General features: G+C 42.3%; 1 protein-coding gene and 1 pseudogene across 2 annotated transcripts in view; both read left to right on the forward strand.

Annotated features, from left to right (window-relative positions):
• The first annotated feature begins 7,518 nt into the window (after positions 1-7,518).
• The window catches only part of DOK6 (docking protein 6), a 250,620-nt gene continuing 236,794 nt past the window's right edge, over positions 7,519-21,344 (forward strand). The window contains exon 1 of one of the 2 annotated variants that reach the window (XM_016120985.2): positions 7,519-7,738. In XM_016120985.2, the coding sequence (XP_015976471.2) occupies positions 7,673-7,738 (66 nt within the window). In that variant the 5' untranslated portion in view covers positions 7,519-7,672. The remainder of the gene's footprint in view (positions 7,739-21,344) is intronic. The other variant, XM_036230124.1, reaches the window with a different exon arrangement.
• Positions 16,870-16,988, forward strand: LOC118610493 (annotated as a pseudogene).

Consider the following 21,344-nt stretch of genomic DNA (forward strand, 5'->3'; position numbering starts at 1 on the left):
TTTGGCTGGATAGATCCCTGTGGAGATAGCGAATTTTTTTTCTTTGCTCCCAGCAATGGACCAGGGCTGCGAGAATGGGAACCCCAAGCCAGGTGGAATCACATGGGGCCTGAGAAACCAGCTGGAATTTTGCAGGAGTTCCGAACACCTTCTCTCCCTCAAAACAGTTGCCATTGGATAAAATTCAATATCTGTTCATGATAAAATCAAACAGAAAACCAGCAGTGGAAGAATTTCCTTAAGGAAGACTATTTATGCAGCTCACAGCATAACAGATGCAGAACCACCCAGACATCTACAGGGGAAGGTGTGGCAGTTCCGGGGTTGGTTCTTAAAGTCTTCCCTCTGGGCTCCTGTTTTTTCTCTCTGTAATGAAAGGTAGCGGTTTCTATTTTGCAGATGAGCTGCCTTCAGACCACTTCCTGCCAGTAAAATATCAGGGATCCAAGTGCCTCTCTCCTGGACCGTCTTTGTCTGAGGGTGTTTCCGTACGCATCACTCTTTTTGAGAACTTTGTGGGTTTCCTGTGAATCTCTTTCCTGTAGTGGGTCAAATCCAGAGCACCACCGTGAAAATTTGCTTAAAAATAGAGCCAAAGTTATGACTGCAAATCACTGATGTTTGAAATCTTTTTAAAACGTGCATTTTACACTGATACCTTTAGCTTTATCTTAACACCAGATTTTCATAGTAGCATCCAGGGTCAGAGCTTGGGTCAGAAGGCATTTATTCTTTTTAGTATTGTTGTGGTTTGGAGAGGCTGAGAATGTTCAACACCATCGATACTTGGCTCTTTTTCGTTTAACGCGTCTTTCCTCGATTTATCTCTCTCCTCCGTCATCTTACTAAGCAGCGAGGAGAGACAGGCTGCATCACCACTGCGCTGGGAAATCTTATCTAGATGACAGAATTAGGCACTTTTTCTCGTTTTCACATAGCCGCAGGAAATAGTATCTCTAAATTACCTTCCACTCCATGACCAGGATGCTCCTTTCTTCAATTTCCAATAATATTTCCTCACTCTATTGTAAGACCTCACAGTGTCCTTGATGACCAAAACGATGCAAACTGTGTTCAGGGTACTTTAAGCTTTCACTGACACCCTTCTCAATGACGCTGATAGATTTTGAACCCGTTCCCAAATTTTAGAGTTCTTGTTAAGGCAGAACCCTACTTCCATATAGTAAAATCTATTTTAGTTATCTGCCTATATGTAACGAACACCCCAAAAGTTAGGAGACAGAAACAACAAACATTCATTACAGATTCTGTTATTTAGAAGCAATGAATAGCAGCTTAGAAGCAATAAATAGCAGCTTAGATGGCTGGTTCTGGGTCAGGGTCCCTCTCAGAGAGAGGTGTGGGACAGGGTGCAGTCATTTGAAGGCTCTCTTGGGGAGGATCCTTTCCTGAGTTTACTCACAAGACTGTTGGAAGCCTCAGATCTGCCTCTAAGCTCATTCACATAGGTCTTTCCACACGATTGCTTTGTATCATGGAAGCTGGCTTCCCCCAGAGCAAGCAATCCAATGAAGATCACCCGAAATAAAGACCGCAGTCTTTTTATTACCTAATCTAGGACAAACACTCCATCACTCCTGCCCTTCTGTTCACAAGGCATTAGTCAAAAACTCCAGCCCACACTCAGAAGGAAGAATGACATGGGGTGCCATAGAAAAAGGTGGGGCTCTTTTAGAGTCCACTTTAGAAGCTGTCTACTATAGTGACAAAAGTGAGAGTAGTGTGCACTTCTTTGGCATGTGAGAAAAACAATGAGGAGCACATATATATATTTCCTTATAGCATGAAAAGCTACAATGGGAAACTAGTAAAAATGGTTTCCTAAAAAGAGAAGCAGAAAATAGAGAGGAAGAGACAGAAATTGGAGCTATATCTCTCAATGTGTCTTGTTTGGTAGGTTTGACTTGGAAACTTGTAAATGTTTCATGTCATGAAAACCTCAAAAGAAAAAAAAAGGCAATCAAATATAGAATCTGTCAATATTAATTTGAATTGGAAATATTCATGAAAACTGATCATTTTTCTCTTTTAAAGTATATTTCTAAAATAAGAGTATTTCACTTCTCTTTTCTTGGTAACTGAAAAGCTTAGAACCAATAGCCAAAAAAAAAAAAAAAAAAAGAACAAACGAACAAAAAACCACCCTAGTAACCAGATTATGGAAACTGAATTTCATTTCCTATTAAAACGAACAAAGATTTCTAGGAGAAATGATGGATTCCAGGCCTAGATTCACACACGTACCGGAATATCTTATGATTGATCACAGCAAAGCTATTAAGGTCCATGGGTACCTAATAAAAACGAACAAAAAATGTCAATTGAAGCAGCTCCTTCTGGTCAAGGATGGGGCAGTTCAAACACCAACGGGATAATTACTGTGACGGATTGAAACACGAAACCCCATTTTCGATGCTGTTCTAGAAAAAGTAGCGTTTTCTTTTGTGTGAGCTAGAATTCATCTGGTATTTCTGAAAAATGGTTGGTGAAGGTTGAGAATCAAGCATATTCCCCACCTTTCTTATAAAGAGTCTATTTCAAGGCAGTCAAGTAGTTTGCAAAGGAAAGTTTTGTTTTGTGAGAAAAGCACTTATAAATTCAGGAACAAACTCAAGTATTTTGCCATCCCTAATGAAATAATGTACCTAAAGAATGATCATCAGTGACGGCCAAAACCATTAGATGAAAGGTTGGTGGAGAATTTGTAATGTGTGGATCATGCTGACAACATTTGAACCCTCTGGTCAATGGCACAGTTAGACATTTTGTTCCTTTTGATGTGATGCAGTTGGATATACACAGCACCTCTTATGAACTATTCTTTTTTTATTTTTTTACTTTTTAATTATGGTTGGCATTTAATATTATATTAGTTTCAGGTATACAGAGTAGATGTTAGACATTTATACAACTTATGAAGTGATCCCTCGATAAGTCTAGTGCCCGCCCCCAACACCATACATAGTTATTACGATATTATTGATTATATTCCCTATGCTGTAGTTTATATCCTCGTGACTATTTTTGTAACTGCCATTTTGTATTTCGTAAACTCTTCTTCTTTTTCAACCAGCCCCCCAACCCTGTCCCATCTGCCAACCATCAGTTTGTTCTCTGTATCTATGAGTTTGTTTCTGCTCTGTTTATTCATTTATTTTGTTTTTTAGATTCAACGTATAAGTGAAATCATATAGTATCTGTCTCTGTCTGGCTTATATCACTTAGCATAATATCCTTTAGGTCCACCCATGTTATCACATGGTAAGATTTTATTCTTTTTTTATGGCTAAATAATATTTGGTGAGATATATACATATCTATATCTATATATCTGTAACTATATTTATTTATATATCACCTCTTTTTTATCCATTTGTTTACTGATGGCAAATTAAGTTGCTTCCATATCCAGACTATTGTAAATAATGCTTCAATGAACATAGGGGTTCATATATCTCCTCAAATTCTTCAGTTAAATACACAGAAGTGTTATAGATAGGTCATAAGGTAGTTCTACTTTTAATGTTGTGAAGAACCTCCAAACTGTTTTCCATAGTGGCCGTACCAATTAGCAATCCCCCCAACAGTGCATGAGGGTTCCCTTTTCTCCACATTCTCACCAACACTTGTTTGTTGATTTATTGATGATGGCCATTCCGACAGGTGTGAAGTGGTACCTCACTATGATTTCAATTTGCATTTCTCTGATGATTAGTGACATTGAGCATCTTTTCATCTGTATGTCCTCTTTGGAGAAATGTCTATTTAGTTCTTCCACCTATTTTTCAATTAGATTGTTTGTTTTTGTGGTGTTAAGTTGTATGCATTCTTTATGTATTCTGGATATTAACCCCTTATCAGATATATCATTGGAAAATATTTCCCTATTCAGTAGATTGTCTTTTTGTTGATGGTTTCCTTAACTATGCAAAAACTTTTTAGTTTGACATAGATCCATTTGTTTCTATTTCTTTGTTTCCCTTACCCAAGGAGACATATCCAAAAAAGATTACTAAGAGCAATGTCAGAGAGTTACTGTCTCTGTTTTCTTCTAGGAGTTTTACGTTTTCGAGTCTGACATTTAAGTTTTTAATCAATTTTAGGTTTACTTTTGTATATTGTGTAAGAAAGTGGTCTAGCTTCTTTCTCTCTCTCTCTCTCTCTCTCTCTCTCTCTCTGTCTCTCTCTTTCCTTTCTTTTTTTGCATGTATCTATCCAGTTTTCCCAGCACCAATTATTGAAGAGACTGCCTTCATTCCATTCTACATTTTTGCTTCCTTTGTCATAGATAAATTGGCTGTGTAGGTATGGATTTATTTTTGGACTTTCTATTCTGTTCCATTGATACGTCTGTTTTTATGCCAGTACCATGCTGTTTTAATTACTATAGCCTTGTAGTATAGTTTGATATCAGATAGTGTGATATCTCCAACTTTGTTCTTCTTTCTCAAAATTGCCTTGGCTACTTGGGGTCTTTCGTGGTTTCATATAAATTTTAGGATTATTTGTTCTAGTTCTGTGAAAAATGCCATTGATATTTTGATAGGGATTGCATTGAGTCTACAGATTTCAGGTAGTATGGACATTTTAATGACATTAAGTCTTCCTATCCATGAGCAGGGTATATCTTTCCATTTACTTGTATTTTCTTTAGTATCTTTCTTCAGCGTCATAATTTTCCAAGTACATGTTTATTACCTCTTTGGTTAAATTTATTCCTCAGTATTTTCTTATGCAATTGTAAATGAGATTATTTTCTTAATTTCTCTGATAGTTTGTTATTAGTGTATAAAAGTGCAATTAATTTCTGAATATTAATTCTGTATCTTAAAAATTTACTAAATTCACTCATCAGTTCTAATAGTTGTTTTTTTTTTTTTTTTTTTTTTGCTGGACTCCTTTGGGTTTTCTCTCTATTTTCTCTCTATAGTATCATGTCACCTTTATATAATGACATTTTTACTCCTTCCTTCCAATTTGAATGCCTTTTTCCCTTTTCTTGTCTGATTGCTGTGGCCAGAACTTCCAATACTATATTGAGTTTAAGTGGTGAAAGTGGACATCCTTGTTTTGCTTGTGATCTTAAGGAAAACACTTCTCGCTTTCACTATGGAGTACGATATTAGCTACGGGTTTGCCATGTGTGGCCTTCGTTATGTTCTGTTCTCTCCCACTTTGCTGAGAGTTTTTTTTATCATAAATGGATGTTGAATTTTGTCAAATGCTTTTTTCTTATAAATTATTCTTAAAGAAAAGAACGTACTTACATTTCTAAGTCTCATTTCTAGTTAGTAGGACGTTTGAGGCTCAGGTGACTATAGTAAATGGTGCAATGAGGATGTCAAATCCAGAACTGGGCAGATTTACATGACAAACAGCCTAGTAGTTTTCGCGGCAAACGAACAGACGATACAAAAAGAGAGAAAGGGTACTTGTTATAAACACACACACTCACACACACACACGGCTATATCAGACATTTAAGCATCAAAAGTAACTGTAGGAGAATACTAAATCACATTAGAGTGTTACAGAGACCTGCAGAAGTATGTGTGCAAAGGCTCAATCGTTACGTAATTATTAAAAATCAGACTTACAAACCACACCTCCCCTTTAAGAAACCACAAAGATGGTTACTGAGACAAAATTAACCCCTGACTTCAAATACTTTACAATTGATTTGTGGGGGGGGGGGGGGAAATTATTATATAAATAATGGTGGAAGTTAGTGGTCCTGAAGATTACTGTACACCCAAAACCAGTTTTAAAATTACGGCTCTGCAGCTGGAGGTCCCTGAGGTCACCATTTAATGGATGAGGGACGTCATCCATTAAATGGTGAGTACTTTTTCTTAACACAGGGGGTTGCAAAGAAGACAATGAAATGTGTTTAAAACATCTGCCGATCTAAAACAGTCTTTGCATGAAGAACAGAAGTTATAGCCATGTACATGCAGCAGTAACGAATGAGTTGCTCAGCCAACATGCCCAGGTGTTCGGGAGAGGAGAATCGCATCAAGTCAGCAGGAAGTTTGTGCAAGTTGTCTGGGAAGGTCAGAGCTTGAGCGCCTTCTGGAGTGACAGCCTAAGGGATCTCGCCATGTGCGATGCTCAGTGTCTTCGCCAGCATCTGGTACTCTGCATGGTCGATGGTCCAAACAAATGTTTGCTACCTACATGAATGAGCAGGAATAGTATTCTGATGAGGTAAAGTTACTTTCCATTGGGCCTCATGGCCTCTAGATGGAGACTCTTATTAATGTTGGGACAAAAATCACACCTGGGGCGTCTGTGTGGTTGGGTGAGGGGGGCACCGCCGTGTCCTTCAAACTTTCATATTTCTTCTTTCCTCAACTAGTTTCCTTTTTTCTCTTAATATTATGTTCCCAGCAGGGCTCAGAAATTTCAACTGAAAACATGGAAAAACACTTCTCCCTAGAATAAGGCAGAAATAAACACGGTCTTCTGAACTTTTATTAAATATAGACTCTCCAAATAAAGGAGTCGCTCATAAAATTTTTGATCTTTGTACTTTTTTCTTAATTAGAAGCAACCTTAGCTACAAAGGAACGAAATATTCTTATAGTCTTGTATCCCCATAGCAAAAATCTATACATTGCGTCCAGCCAAAATTCAGTATTCCCTATTTTTGCCTTGAATCTTATAAAAATGATATACTTTTGAAGTTAAAATTTCTTTACAAATCGAAGATAGCTTTTTTTTTTTTTTTTTTTAAGCGTCACGCGTTCCCACATTAAGGAGAGAAAGTTCTTCATTGTTTTGTTTCTACTCCTTGAACGTTTCAAGGAATGATGTGCATCCACCGGTACCAGCTTTGGCCTCCATTTCTCCTAGAAGACGAAGAGCCACGAGCCACTTTTAGCCACAGCTAAGCACGCCGCGGGCCCGAGCCGGTTCCCTCGGCTGCTCGCTGCTTCCAGGGGCGGCCGCGGGCCCGGGCCGCGGGCCTGGCTGCTCCATCTCCCTCGGCGCCGGGCTCAGACACATGCGCACGATCGGCCTCTTTGTGTGCGCCGGGGACGCTCGGCGGCGACTCACACTTCCCAACGGGGCAAAGACCTGGAACGCCGGCGTGTGCTTGGGAATAAAAGCGCCCCGTAAACACGGCCACCGAAACACACCCTTGTCTTGCCCCGGCTGCCGGCTGCCCCGCAGGCGCCCCGCGCCCCGGCCCGGGGTGCGCGTCGGGCCCGGGGCGCGGGCGCGGGCGCGGGCGCGGGCGGGGGCCGGTCCCCGCCGGGCGGCGAGCGTCCCCGAGCCCCGCCGCGCGTCGGCCCGCCCCCCCGCGCCGCCCCCGCCCCGGCCCCCCCGCGCCGGGGAGCCGCGATGCTGCGCTCCGGCCCGCCGCGCGCCGCCCGCGGGAGCTGCGGGGGGCGGCGGCGCGGAGGGGGCGCCCGCGGCTGGCGGCTGGCGGCGGCGCGGGGGTGAAGACCTGCGCGCCCAGGGCCCGCTGCGCTCCCGGCGCCGGGCCGCGTCCCCCGCCCGCGGCCGCCCTGCCACCCGCCCCGCGTGCCCGCCGCGGCGAGCTCGGGGCGCCCGGGCGGCGGCGGCGGCGGCGGCTGGATGCGAGAGCTGCGCGGCCCGGCGGCGCACGGCGGCTCGCGCCCCGCGGAAGCCGGGCGCGCCGGCCATGGCCTCCAACTTCAACGACATAGTCAAGCAGGGCTACGTGAAGATCCGCAGCAGGAAGCTGGGGGTGAGTGGCTCGCCCGCCGCCTGCCCCCGCGCCCGCGTGGCGCGGCCGGCCGCGCTGGGGGCGGGGAGAGGTGACCCGCGCGGGGACGGGGCGCGGAGGACCGGGCCTCCCGCACGCAGCCCGCTTGTTGCTCGGCCGGGCGGGGGGCCCGCACCTGCGTCGGGGGGCTCCGCGCGCGGGGCCGCGGGCGCCCGCGCGCCTCGGTCCGCATCCTCCGGGGCGCGGGGCTGGTTCGCGCCCACACTGAGAAGTCGTGCAGACGACAGGGACTGTCAGGTCCGAGACGAATGTGCCCGGCAGGGCGGTGCAGATCCAGCGCGACCCACGATGGTCTGGTCCCCAAAAGTGAGCGCCTTGCGGGCCGCGCGGCTCCGTGGCGGGAGGTGACGGGTGCTCCCGCGTGCGTGTGTGTGTGTGTGTGTGTGTGTGTGTGTTTAGAGTCACCATCTTCTAGTCCCTCTTCCCAAGCCCATTTCGAAATTCTCTCTCGATGCCCAGCCGGCGCCGCGCGTCCCCGGGGGCGCTGGCCAGCGACTTTAATGCGCCCCCAACCCCGGCCCGCTGGCGGGCTGCCGGCCGTGTGCGCCCGGACAGGTGTGTACCTGCGCCCGTGTGCAGGCAGGTGTGTGCTCTCGGCCGCTGGCACGGGAGCGTTCGCGACAGCAAAGTTTATGGAGAACCTTTTATAGTTTTTTTTTTTCTTTAGTTTTTTTCTTTTCTTGAAAGATGCGTTGTCTGACTCGGGACAGAAACAGTGTAGACCTCAGGGGTCCAAAACTTCTCTAGTAACCGGACGAGGTAAGAAGGACGCGTCGATGGCCGTGGAGGACCTGGGGTGTGGCCAGGAGGGGGCGGGAGACGAGGACCGGCACCTGGCCGTAGCTGCCCGGACTTGAGGGACGTGCAGGGCAGGGGACAGTTGGGGCGGCGGGCACGAGGTGGGGGGCGGGGGCGGCGCGCCGGGGGACGTGGGCACCGAGCCCGGCTTGGGCGGGCGGGTCCGGGGCTGGAAGGGAAACTCCATCTGGGGGTGAACAGTGCCCGGGTTTTGGGTTCCTGGGGTGTCCCTCTTCCTCACTGTTCTCAGAGTTCCAGTTCGGGGAGCCCCGGAATCCTGGGGCAAAGCGCCCCGGACGAGAACGTTCCCTGCGTTCCCCTCAGAATGGAGGCATGCCACAACCAGGCGAGGGGACGAGAAGGGGGAAGCTCCTTAGCTTTGTCGCGGGAAAAAAAAAAAATGAAGGAAGAAAAAGGAAAGGAAACAAAGGGCTAAACGTGTCGTTAGAAAATTGCACTAAGGTGGGGCAGAGTCCCTAAAAGAGAAAGTCTCAGCGCGCGCCCAGAAGTCGCTTTCCGGGGAGTTGGTGGCCGCAGGTGTTGGAGGCAGGGAGGGGGCGGGCTTGCCTTGCCGGGTTTCACGTTCAAGATGCAGACGGTACCCCAAGGACACGAGGGTCCGTTCTCGAATTTCGGCAGATGCATAGAAGCGGGGACTGCAAAACTGGGTGACTGCAAAGCCGCCTCCCCCAGCCTGGCGCCGGGGGCGGGGGACGCAGGCCCCCCGCGGGTCTCAGGAGCTACGCTTTGGTAGAAGAATGCGCCTCGGGAAGGACCCAGCGGGAAGCGGCGGTTGTCCAGGAGGCCGATGGCTTCTCGCAGCCAGGACGCGGTGCTCGAATCTGTCACCCGCACAGCCGTAAGCCAGGAAAGGAGGCGCCGAGCTGGAGCCGGAGGGCAGGACCCGTTCAGGAACCGGCCTTGCAGCCCCTTTCTCTCCCACGCCGCGCTTGTTCATCGTTCACGTGCTGGATCTTCTGTCTTCTTGGAATCTCAATTGTGTCTGACACCTCATGGATGATTTAAGGCCCCCCAGGGAGATGTGTATCTGCTTAGCCAGTCACCATGCAAACGAGACTAAGGAATATGACACCGAGAAGCCTCCGTGCTCACTTGGAGCCTCCCCCCACGCGAGCTTTCCAGGACTGCTTGCAACGAAAAGTGAATATGCAACCTGATTAAAGACAGAATCCGAGGGATGGCCAGGGAATGCTTCTTGGGCGGAAGGACCTTTGAAATGTTTGAGAACACCGTCCCCTTCAGGGTGTGTGCAAATGTATAGTGTTGACATTTTCCAAGCTGGCTTTCTCCATACTCCCAGGGTAGAGCCGTGGCTGTGTGAAGGACAGCCCTCACGGAAAACAATAAAAGCACGTCTGTACCAGATTAGTTGCTTCTGCCTTCCGTTTCTACCTGGGAAATGTGAACTTCGTGGAGTTCGGTACTGAAACACTTTTGTTTTAATCTTAAAGCAAAAATGTTAAACTAAATTAGCATTGACTCTTTTGGAGAATATTGTTTATTAAAAAAAAAACTTTAGAGATGTTTCTATTGAGAGTATTCTAGTGTTCGAAAAGGTGAATTCAAGTGACAAATTCACACATATGGTTCTGCGAAGCTAAGGAAGTGGGTCCCATGAGATAAAACTCTAAGCAAATATATCACGTGCCTTAAACATGAAAATGTACCGTCGCACCCCAAAATCGTAGGCATAGGAATTACATAAACATATTCCATTTTCATGGTTAATAATACATATTACTAATTTCATGAATGCAGAACAGTAGACTTTTCCGCATCAAATATTTTAACTCAAGAGATAAATAATGATTCTTTTATGGTTTACGTTCAAAACTAACTTTCGAAATAAACATAGCTCTAACGTATGCACAAATATTTGATTTATTATGGACAGAACTCATGCTTTCAAATGCCCAATTTTGTGATCTCCTCATGGAGGAAAAAGGCCTGAGTGTGAGGCCTGCCATATCTAAGATTATTATGTCATGAAAACTTGTTTTGAGATGAAATGTTCCAATGTACCCTTACCCGCTCTCAAGTAATGCTCAGTATTATGCTGGATTAGGGCGGAAGAATGTTGGGCCAACCTGCTAGAGGTGCTTTTAAGGTAGAAATGATTGAAAGGGCTCTGCCACCTGCCTTCTTAAGAAGCCCGGTGCTACCTGTTGAAGATAGTTCCTTAGTCATCTATTTGGGCAGCGCGGTGAGTGTCGAAATTCCCTTTTTTTTTTTTTTTTTGGATCGTTATCTTTGAAATTTGTCTTAACTAAATCACCTTTCCTTCTGTGTAGGAAAATAATTTGAGAAAACATAGTCATTTTTCCTGAATTTTACTCTTTAAACATGTTTATTAAATCATTAAATGTTTAAAGGTATTAAATCATTAAAAGTATAATGACATGACTCAGTCATTTTTTAAAAAATTCTGTATTTTTTATCGTATCACTGTTTCTATGAATATGTTGTTTCCCTTTTGCAGGATTTTAAAAGCCCGTACCATAGTTTAGTTCCTCTAACCATCTTATCGTTTGTTGCATGGTTGGTATTATAATTCACAAGATACTGTGGCGGCCATTATTATTATTATTATTTTTAAAGAAAAACATACTTAAAAACACTAATAAAAATAAAACAAAGCAAAAGCATGTTGGTCAATATTGTTTCTCTCTTAGCCTTATCTATTTTTTTCTGACCACGGACGGGTTAGAGTTAGTAAGCAAGGCAAATATTATAAAATATCCAACCTGTTTTTGGTTTGCGGATAAACTAGGAACTCAAGTACTGGAACCATTAATGACTTAATACAGGGTTATTGCCTCTATAAATGGAGCAAAAGTAAATGTGACATTATGGAATGACGTCACTGTCATTGCCATGAGCGACATCATTGCACAAATCCCAGACTGCCTCAATTTGATTAATTCTAGACTTTGCCCTCACATGATCGTTTTTCAAGAATTCTGTTCAAATACAACCAATCCGAATGTTCACAGGCACATGGTCCACAGACAAATGATATTTTGCACCATTATTTTTCTATTTCTCAAAGTCAGGCGAGGGATTGGGATTGGTTTGTGTGGGTATCGAAGGCGAGTCTCAGGATAGGGAGGCATCTGACACGGTCCGCAGGCAGTCACGTGATCATGGAGCATCTGCTGTTTACCAGGCGGCATACGCTGGTGTGTGTGTGTGTTCCACAGTCATGTTGCATTGAGTTAGGGTCATCAACAGTAAACACCCCACTCCACTCCTACTCACAGCATGTTAGGTTGGTCATAGCTGCTTGGACCCAACCTGGGAGTGCGGGAAGCAGGAAAACGCAGAGGGCCACATGTGAAGTGACAGGCGCCATCTTTACTAGCCAAACACGCACACGGCATTTTCTCTTCTGCGTAGTCCCCATTTGTTTTAAAAACTGACGGCGGATTCATCTACATCTTGCCCTCTCTCCCTCTTTTGTTAAAAACTCAAGCGGCGTGTACACTCTTCTGTTCCTGGCTTGATGATGATTGATCTTTTCCCTGAAATTCTCTGAGTTTTCCTGTCTTTCTACAGAACAACTTTCCTCTGATGATAGAAGAAAGCAATTTTTCATCAGAAATGTTTATGAAAATTTATCCCTTTATAGAAGCTCACTCATTAATATAAATGGGAATTTTCGTGTGTGCATTTGCATATATTTTTGGTTGGTTAGGGCATTTTAAAATGTCTCTGGTCTCACAAATCTCTAGAAACTAGTTTGTGAAGAGAGATTATATCTTTTTAATTGAATTTATTGGCAGTAACATTGGTTAATAACATTATGTAAGTTTTAGGTCCCATCTTGTATGATATGCGATACCACTTTGCCAAGAATTAGATGCAATAAATATATCTAAGATAAAATGTGAAAATAATTTAATAATTTTGACCATTCAAAAGTTCAAAAGAACTTTCAGGATCGTCAGATATGAATTCTCTGTCTATGGATTTAAGATATGGAAGTCATATTGGTGTGTTTAAAACTTTACTCATTCTAGAATATTGTGTATCACAGGCAATGCTTTGGAAATGGGTCTATTATATCTATAGTTATTTATAATTTATCACTTTTTCTTAAATATGGATTTAGGCTGTATGAAAATACTAATTATTTTAACTATTTTTATTTTAATTTATGTGAACGTGTCTATTTTTAACAGTATGTACACATGCCACTTATTTCTCTATTTCTGCATCTATCTATCATCTAGCTAGCTAGCTAGCTATTATCTATCTATCTATCTATCTATCTATCTATCTATCTATCTGTCATCTATCTACTACTTACCTACCTATCTACAAAAATCACTAGTTCTTAGAGTTTTAGATTAGACAAAAGCTTTGTAAAATTTCTATTCGATCCCTATATATTAAGTTATTTACGACTATATGTATGCATGCCATTTGAGGTATTCTTAGAAACTCCGTTACCTACATAAGTGGGATTTTGTTTTCTTTTAAAAATACAAAACCTATGTGTGCATGTGGGCATGCTTGACATTCTTCGACTCTTCAGAATTGAAAGCCAGAAACAAAGAAAATAAAAGTAAACCTAACTGTAAAAATCAAACCCAGACATTTGCCGGATTTCTATATTAAATGATTATGTCTCTGTGATACCTGAGGGAAGCCGTTAAATCAGGGGTGAGATATAAGAGTTCACATCTCAGTTTTCATCTTGATAGATTTACACATGACTGCCGGCAAGGTGAACCTTAAGAGACAGCAATCTCTCAGAGAAGGATTATACTCAGTACTTAGGGAAATCTTTCAAATGACTGAAATAAATTGTAAGTAGGGCAATCATACATTAGTCATATATCTCTGTAAGATTTACATTCTCAATTTCCTTAGATGTCTTTCAGAAGTGCTTAATAATGGTTGATATTTTGGATCAGTCTAACGTGAAGGAAATAGTTTAATTTGAAACCTTCATTATTTCAAATAGGCGTCATCTTTTTGAAGTATTTTTGTGGTGATGCAGTGTTCTGTTTGGATCATAATAAGCCATATGAATGCTATTGAATAGGACTGTAAAGTATCACTTCTTTTGTCTGTTTCTGTTTACATCCGCTTTCTTTTAGAAATCGTAGAAGATAAAAATCGAGAATACAAACAAAAATTACCTGTATTTTTACCATCTACGGATCATCTCTAGATTTTGTCAATTTTGAAGTGCTAGTTTTAAAGAAAAAGTAATTTCAATCAAATGAGAAAAAATAATTAAAAAGAAACTATACTGCATTTCTTTGCCCTCTGTTTTCTTGCTCTTGCCTCACTTTACTCACAGTGTTTTATTTTTTCTTCAAGTTCTGGTAACTTTGTCCAGAGCATTCAAGAATTCTGGGTAGAACATTTTCATTAACTTTGTGTTTAAATTTCCGTTAGTTTCAAAACACAGAGCAGGATTTATCCTCCAAGTAATGCATTTTTCTGTTGTAGCACTATTCCTCAACGAAATTATTGTACCTGTCAGTCAAATGGGATAGAATAAGAAATTTTTAGCAGAGAATATAAATTCATTGAATAAAGAACACTATTGTTTGCATGTTGTTTGGAATTAATGGTAGTTGTGTTCTCTGAACATGTGCAGAAATATTTTATCTGATACCGTACTGAATTCATTGTAAAAACCTTGGCTAATATTTTGACTGAGAGGACAAGAACTTCGAAACTTCATTTGAGACTTCATAATAGTAGCATAATCATGTTGTATTTTGGTGCATTACACATTTTACGACTCATAAAGAATTTTTACATGTTTCATCTTACATAATTCTCTCAGCATACTTTTGAAAGTATATTTAACTTCACTCCCATTTTATACAAATGCACTAAACTCCAAAAGGAGTGCAATGAATCAGCCAGACACAGATTGGGTTAGCGTGTGTGCATGTGTGTTCTCAAGTGTACGTTTTACAACTTCAAGTTCAGTGGTATATCTCCTATGCAGCAGTTTCCACCTTGCGATATATGTAGACAGGTAGTATCAGAGCCGTGTCGATGATGCAAAGTAAATGTGTTTTCTTTCATTGGTAATGTAATGTAAAGGTAGCATCATTCAGTTGACTAGACTTTAAGTTATATTACAGATAAAAGCCCTGTTGGCAGGTGGGGAGGTGCTGGAAATGGGTGAAGGTGGTCGAAAGGTACAAACTTCCAGGTATAAGGTAAATAATTGCTGAGGACTTGACACACAGCATGGTAACTTTAGTTAACAATACCGTACCACATATTTGAAAGTTTGCTAAGAGTTCTCATCATAGAAAACTTTCTGTCGCAAGAAAAACAATTGTAACTATGCGAGGTAGTGATAATCATTTTGCAATGTATACATATATCAAATCTTTAGATTGTACATCTTAAATTTATGCAATGTTATGCATCGATTTCATCTCAATAAAACTGGAAAAATTGCTTTTTAGTGAAAGAATTTATGCCATGATAAGAAGGACTAAACAGATGTTTCTCCAGGCCATTTTGAATGAACGTGACTTTATTTTCATTGTATCATCTAAAAACCAAATAATTTCTCCTTTTATGAAAGGAGAACAGGCCTCAAAATTCAGCTCTTAGTGTCTAGGTAGAATTTAAAACATTTTAAAAATATGTTAATCTATCTATTTTAGCATTATCTTTATGGAAAAAAATGATCATTTTATTTGTTTATCGTGTTACTTGCTATTTTTAAGAGACAGCAATTGAAATAGATATACTTAAAATTATGTTCCTTTTCTTTTTAGTTCACTATTTTTTAAAATTGATTCTATACCACTCACTCACATGTGTAAATTTTTACGTAAGATGTGTTACATGGATAAACATGCGCAGTCACTTTTCTCCTCATGATTTTCTCTTTGTAAATATGAAATTGCTTTACTTTGACCATTCACTAATCCTTTAAAATATATATGTATGTGTGTATACGTGCGTGTATAGATAGACGTATACCCACATACATATGTAATACATGTTCTATATATTACATATGTGTATATATTTCCTAATGAAAGTTAGTATTCATACACAATGAATTATCCTTCTTAACTATAAATAGAACCGCCCCCACCCCGCTAGGAGAAGAAAGTGTTCACAAAATGTCTTAATAGCAGACAAGGTATGTTATTAGAGTATAAATTGCTACATGTTCACATTATTCTTTTTTCGGAAAAAAATTTAACATTAGTCTAAAATTGAAATCGAGCATATCTTTCAAAAATTAACTTTTAAAGGTTAACAGCAGCCAGTTAGAGAAAATTCTATATTTACCTCTTATTTACATAAGTCTAGTAAAACATTTTCACATACTAATCAAGAAAAAGAATGAAAGCATACTTTTTATACATTTGAACTTGCTTTGAAAATTTTATCTTATCCTTTTACCAGGAAATAGGAATACGTCTCCCTGAGTGCTGAGGGCCCAGGACATGTGCTTTGGCAAGTAGCCATGTCATTTTATGTGTCATTTTTATAGACTTCATTACACTTGGAATCCTTATTAGCTGTGTAAGTCTTCTAAACAAAAGGAAGTCTAGTGCTAAGTTTCACTGCCAGCTACCAAATTCAAGGAGAAGTATGAAATGTGTTCTTCTATACGTTCGAAATGACTGTTTAAAACTCTGTAGGCTACTTAACATGCACCCTGTTGCTTTGATACTTTGCATAATTATCTGCACTACTTAGCCCACCGTTTTTAAGAAACGGTTTCGACTATGAGTCTGTATTGGAATTGGAATTACCTACAACGCTTGGGCTTTTCCTCTTTGATTTGCACTGGCTCGGATCTGAGTGTGGATATGCTTTTAAAGGTCCCCAAGGGTCCTTAACTGTGGTGCCAGAGCTGATGGCCATTACCATACAATGAGGATTTGGAGGCAAATAAAGAAAGTGTAGGCCATATTAGACGACTGGAAACTCCCGAAAACAGCTGTAAAGCACTAAGACTTCCGAGCTGGCATTTCTGAAATATATAGCCTTCGTTATCCAATAAATCAGCCAGGGGACCCTTAATTTGCTGACAGTCCAAATACCTTACAATGTGAACACAAAAAGGATGAAATAAAAATTTCTCCGAGGGACAGGAAGTCACTTCGAAAGCAATCCGCTAGACGTGACTTAAACTTTCCTCAGGAGACAATCGTTCTTTTCATCCGCGCTCTCGATGTCCCCCTGATATTTCTACCAGCAGTAGAGCTCCTCCCAAAAGCCTTCCCTCCTCCAGTTTGTGTATTCCAATCTAAGTAATTAAGATGGTCTACGGCCACGCCGGCCTGAACGAGCCGGATGGCGTCTGATCTCAGAAGCTAAGCAGGGTTGGGCCTGGTTAGTACTTGGATGGGAGACCATCTAAGAAGAGCAGGTGCTGTAGGCAGTAAAAAATAAAAATAGTTATTAGGATGCCATGACTGTCTGAACTGTGCTTGATTTAAGGCTCAGTAAGTTCTGAACCAATCTCTAGTGGTTTTCCTCGGAGGCTCAACGCTTCAGACTCATAAAGAACACATGGCCACAGCTCAAAGTCAGTTTTCTGCACAGGCCTGGGTTCATGGCCACGCGAGGCAGTGACCTCAGTGCGCCACCTCATTCCCGGCATCTGAGACGTTTCTTCCGTTCTTCCTTTGGCTCATCGTTTCCGACTTGAGACAGGGCATAGATGGATGGGCGAGAGGAGAAAGAACCCAGCCAATATCTGGCGCGTACCTACTGAGCACTTCGGTAGCGTGAGCTGTTCAGAGAGGAAGCGACCGGCGCGCTGAGAAATCAGGAAGGATTTCACGCCTCGTTACGAGTTCCGCGCAGGAGAAATAGCGCACCTGCATAACACGTGCCTGGGTGGGTGTGGACCGTCGAGGTAGCAGCCCACAGGTACCAATGACGCGACCAGACTGACAACCAGTGACAACCAAATGACGAATGACAACGAAAGAGGCGGCCCGGCGGAGGGGTCTCCTCGAGGATGGCAGAGCAGTCGTTTCTCCCGGGCGAGGTTAGTGGCGGCGCACCTGCTGTCCCCGGGCCTCCGCAAGCCGCTCTAGAGATTTCGGGGATCGCTTGCGGTCGCTTTGCCTTAAACCTGGTTCTCCAAGCCTCTATCGCTAATGCGAACTATTGAAAAATTTAATATAAACCTCTTTCTGTCTGAATCAGCCAGCATCAGCTTCTCTTACAACTAATAGCAGAAAATACATCCGATGGATAAAAATGACATTACTGAAAGTGGACACATTCCATTGAGAAGTTGCATGCTAAAATAACTTTTAGACTGGCGCATATTAACGGTTGTTTTGAACAATATGTAGACACGAGGGTTCGTTTTCGATTGTAGTCGCTCTTGCTTGGACATCTAGTGTTTCATTAGTGAATTGTTCCGTTCACGGAGAAGGGTAGAAGCTTCGATGGCAGCATTCAGATCGTGCCATTAAGAAGAAGTTTGGTTTAAAAGAGCGATCTGCGCATATATGCCCGATGAATTTTTGGCAACGGTGCATAAACAATTAAGCGAAGGAAAGATACCTTTTCAAAGAATGTTGCTGGGACAGTTGGCCACCCCTAGGCTTAAAATAAGGAACCTCAACATAAGCCTCACACCTCGAAATCCAAAATAGGCCATGGGTTTAAATGTAACAAGTAAAACTATAAAGTTTCTGAGAAAATGTATAAGAAAATCTTTGGGAACTAGGACTAGGGAAAAAGTTCACATCGAAAGCATGATCCATGAAAGGAAAAAAATGGATAAAGTAACCTCATCAAAATTAGAAACATTTGCTCTGTGGAAGAGCCTGTTAGAAGACAGAAAAAAGGAAAAAAAGCTACAGACGGAGAGAGGATTTACAAACTACATCTCTGACAAAGAACTAGTACAAAAAAACCTCATAGCTCTAGAGTAAAGTTAAAAGCGACAATTCAGTTAGAGAATTGGCACAAGACATGAAATGACACATCACACAAGTTCATATGCAGACGACAAGCACAGGCAAAGATGTTTGCTATTATCAGGGAGATGCAAATTTAAACCGTGAGATATCAATGCATATCTATTGATAAGCCTAAAATAAAAACAAAACAAAACAAAACAGTGGTAACACCAAATGCTGGCGAGAAGGCAGAAACCCTGGGCCACTCGGTGCATGGCTCCCGGGAATGCGACATGGCTCAGACACTCTCGAAAACAATTCGGCAGTTTCTTCAACTAATTATGCCACTGCCACATGACCGTCAACTGCACTCCTGGACATTTATCCCAGGGGAATGAAAACTTCTGTTCACACACAAACCTACACAAAAAAAATGTTTATAGCAGCGTTATTTTAAATATCCCCAAACAAAGCAAACGAGATCTCTGCCGTCGGGTGAATGGTTAAACTATAGTGCATGCATACCCTGTCATACTGCCCAGCAAAAAAGGACTAAATTAATGATACGCGCAGTGATGAATTTCTAGAGAATTATGTTGAATGAGTCATAAAACGATCCCAAAAGGTTATACACTGCGATTTCCTTCCTACAGTGTCTTGAGATACAGACTTACAGAAGCGAAGGACACAGATCAGTAGCAGTCGGAGGCTATGGCCGGGGAAGAGGGAGCCGAGTCTGCGTGTGGGGGGGGGGGGAGGGCGACAAGAGGATGATGCGGCCGGTCCTCGCGGTGATGGAGATGCTCTGAGGATGATGCGGCCGGTCGTCGCGGTGATGGAGATGCTCTGTGTTCCTGTCGAACCCTGCTTGTCATACCGGATTGTAGCTTTATGAGATATGCCCACAGGGGAACCTGAGCGAAGGGTGCGTGAAGTCACTGTTATTTCTTACAACTGCACGTGAAACTACACTTATCTCAAAAAAATATATATTAATTGAAAAATGTAAGAGGGGTGTTAAAATGTAGCCCTATTTTCCAAAAATAATAAGTGCTCTTCTTATCATTTTAATAAGTTCTCATGGGAGCAACTTAGAAAAATTGGAAGAGCACCATCTTCAGCTTCGGGGGGCCCGGATGGAATCAGTACCCACCAGTTTCCATTGTGGGTCCTAAGGGAAATTTAAAACACCGCTGAGCCTTACTTTCCTTATTTGTAAAAATGGGGGTAAGAATACCAAGCTCACTGTGCTTGGTTGACATTAAGTAAATGTATTTTACAGGGTCTACAACCTCGCTTGGTCTACGATGCTTACGACCCCGAAAGACCGAGCTCGCTGACAGGTGCAGCGGGCTTCCTGGGCCAGCCCTTTCAGGAGGAATGCACGTGCGTGCAGCCCTCCTGAGCTGGGCTCTGGGAGCAAAGAACGCCCGTCGTGAGAGTGAGTCAGTGCCACCGTGAGCCTGGTGGGGGGTGGGGGGAGGCAAGATCCTGATTTCCCTTCCTTTGGATATACACCCAGAAGCGGGGTAGCCGGACCCTAAGGAGGTTCTATTTTTAATTTTTTGCGGAACCGCCGTCCTGTTTTCCATTGCGGCTGCGTGAGGGTTTCCTTTTGTCCACACCCTCACAAGACGTGTGTGTTGATTTCGCGGTGACAGCCATTCAGACAGGTGTGAGGTGTATCTCACTGTGGATTTGATTTACGTGTCCCTGCGGGTCCGCGGTGTTGAGCACCGTTTCGCGTACCCGTTGACCATCTGTATATTTTCTCTGCAAAACTCTCTAAGTCCTTTGCCCTCTTTTACTAATCTTGTTTGGCCTTTTTTTTTTTTTTTTTTTTTGCTATTGAGTTGTATGAGTTCTTTATATATTTTGGATGCTAAGCCCTTATGAGATACACGATTTGCAAATATTTCCTTCTGTTTTATAGGCTGCCTTTTCGTTTTGTTGATAGGATCTTTCGCTGTGCAGAAGCTTTTTTGTTTCATGTGGTCTTCTCCCTTTCAATTGTGAAAAATGTAAATGTTGGTCATTTTGCGGCTACGATTTTGTGTTCTCTGTGAAACGAAGTTTGCATAAGCTACTGTTGCCCACAGGACACCTTAATTGCTAGGGGCCAAGTGGCTTGAACACTCCATTGGCTCCAGAAACAAACAGCAGTATAAAAATGTTTCTGCCTTTGACTTTGAGCTCTAAATGAGGCACCTTATCTAAATTTTAGAAAGCACCATTACTTAGAAGGAGATAAAGTTGAGCAGCATTTCAGTGGAATTACATTTTGTGTCTCCATGAAAGATCATTTGGCTACATTCCCATCCAAAGTGTCATTAGCTGTTTTGATACTTAGGGCAATACTTAGTCTCAGCTCCTTTTTCGGTGATAATAAAACTGCCCAGTAAACAAAGGAAATAAAATCCCAAATAAAACGTCTAAGAAGTTTCAATTATTCCGCTCTCTGCTGACAGGTTAATTTCAGTACCTGAATGGAAAGTGAAAAGGGGAAACAATAAAATTACTTTGAAAAAATAGCGTAATGATGCCTGAAGCATTTGGACATCTGTGGTTCATTTAGGATTCAGAAATCAATGGTGAAGGAAATAATAGTTTTGCTATTCAGTTGCAATCTGTGACATATTTGGTACATTTTTTTTTCAGTTAAAAATATCAAGCCTATACAAATATATAATATATATTAAGTAAGGATGTATTAATATGAAATGTTGCAAGGAAAAAGCAGTAAAAAGGAGCAGAGGAAAAAATCGATATTAATAGTTGCAGGTGTAGTATGTACCGTGTACGGGGGACACAATGACGAGGAAGACCTTGTGCCCCACTAGTCCAGCCTGGCACAAAAGAGGGAAGTCAGTAAA

This window comes from Rousettus aegyptiacus, unplaced genomic scaffold (assembly GCF_014176215.1).
Source record: "Rousettus aegyptiacus isolate mRouAeg1 unplaced genomic scaffold, mRouAeg1.p scaffold_m13_p_12, whole genome shotgun sequence".
Taxonomy (NCBI): domain Eukaryota; kingdom Metazoa; phylum Chordata; class Mammalia; order Chiroptera; family Pteropodidae; genus Rousettus; species Rousettus aegyptiacus.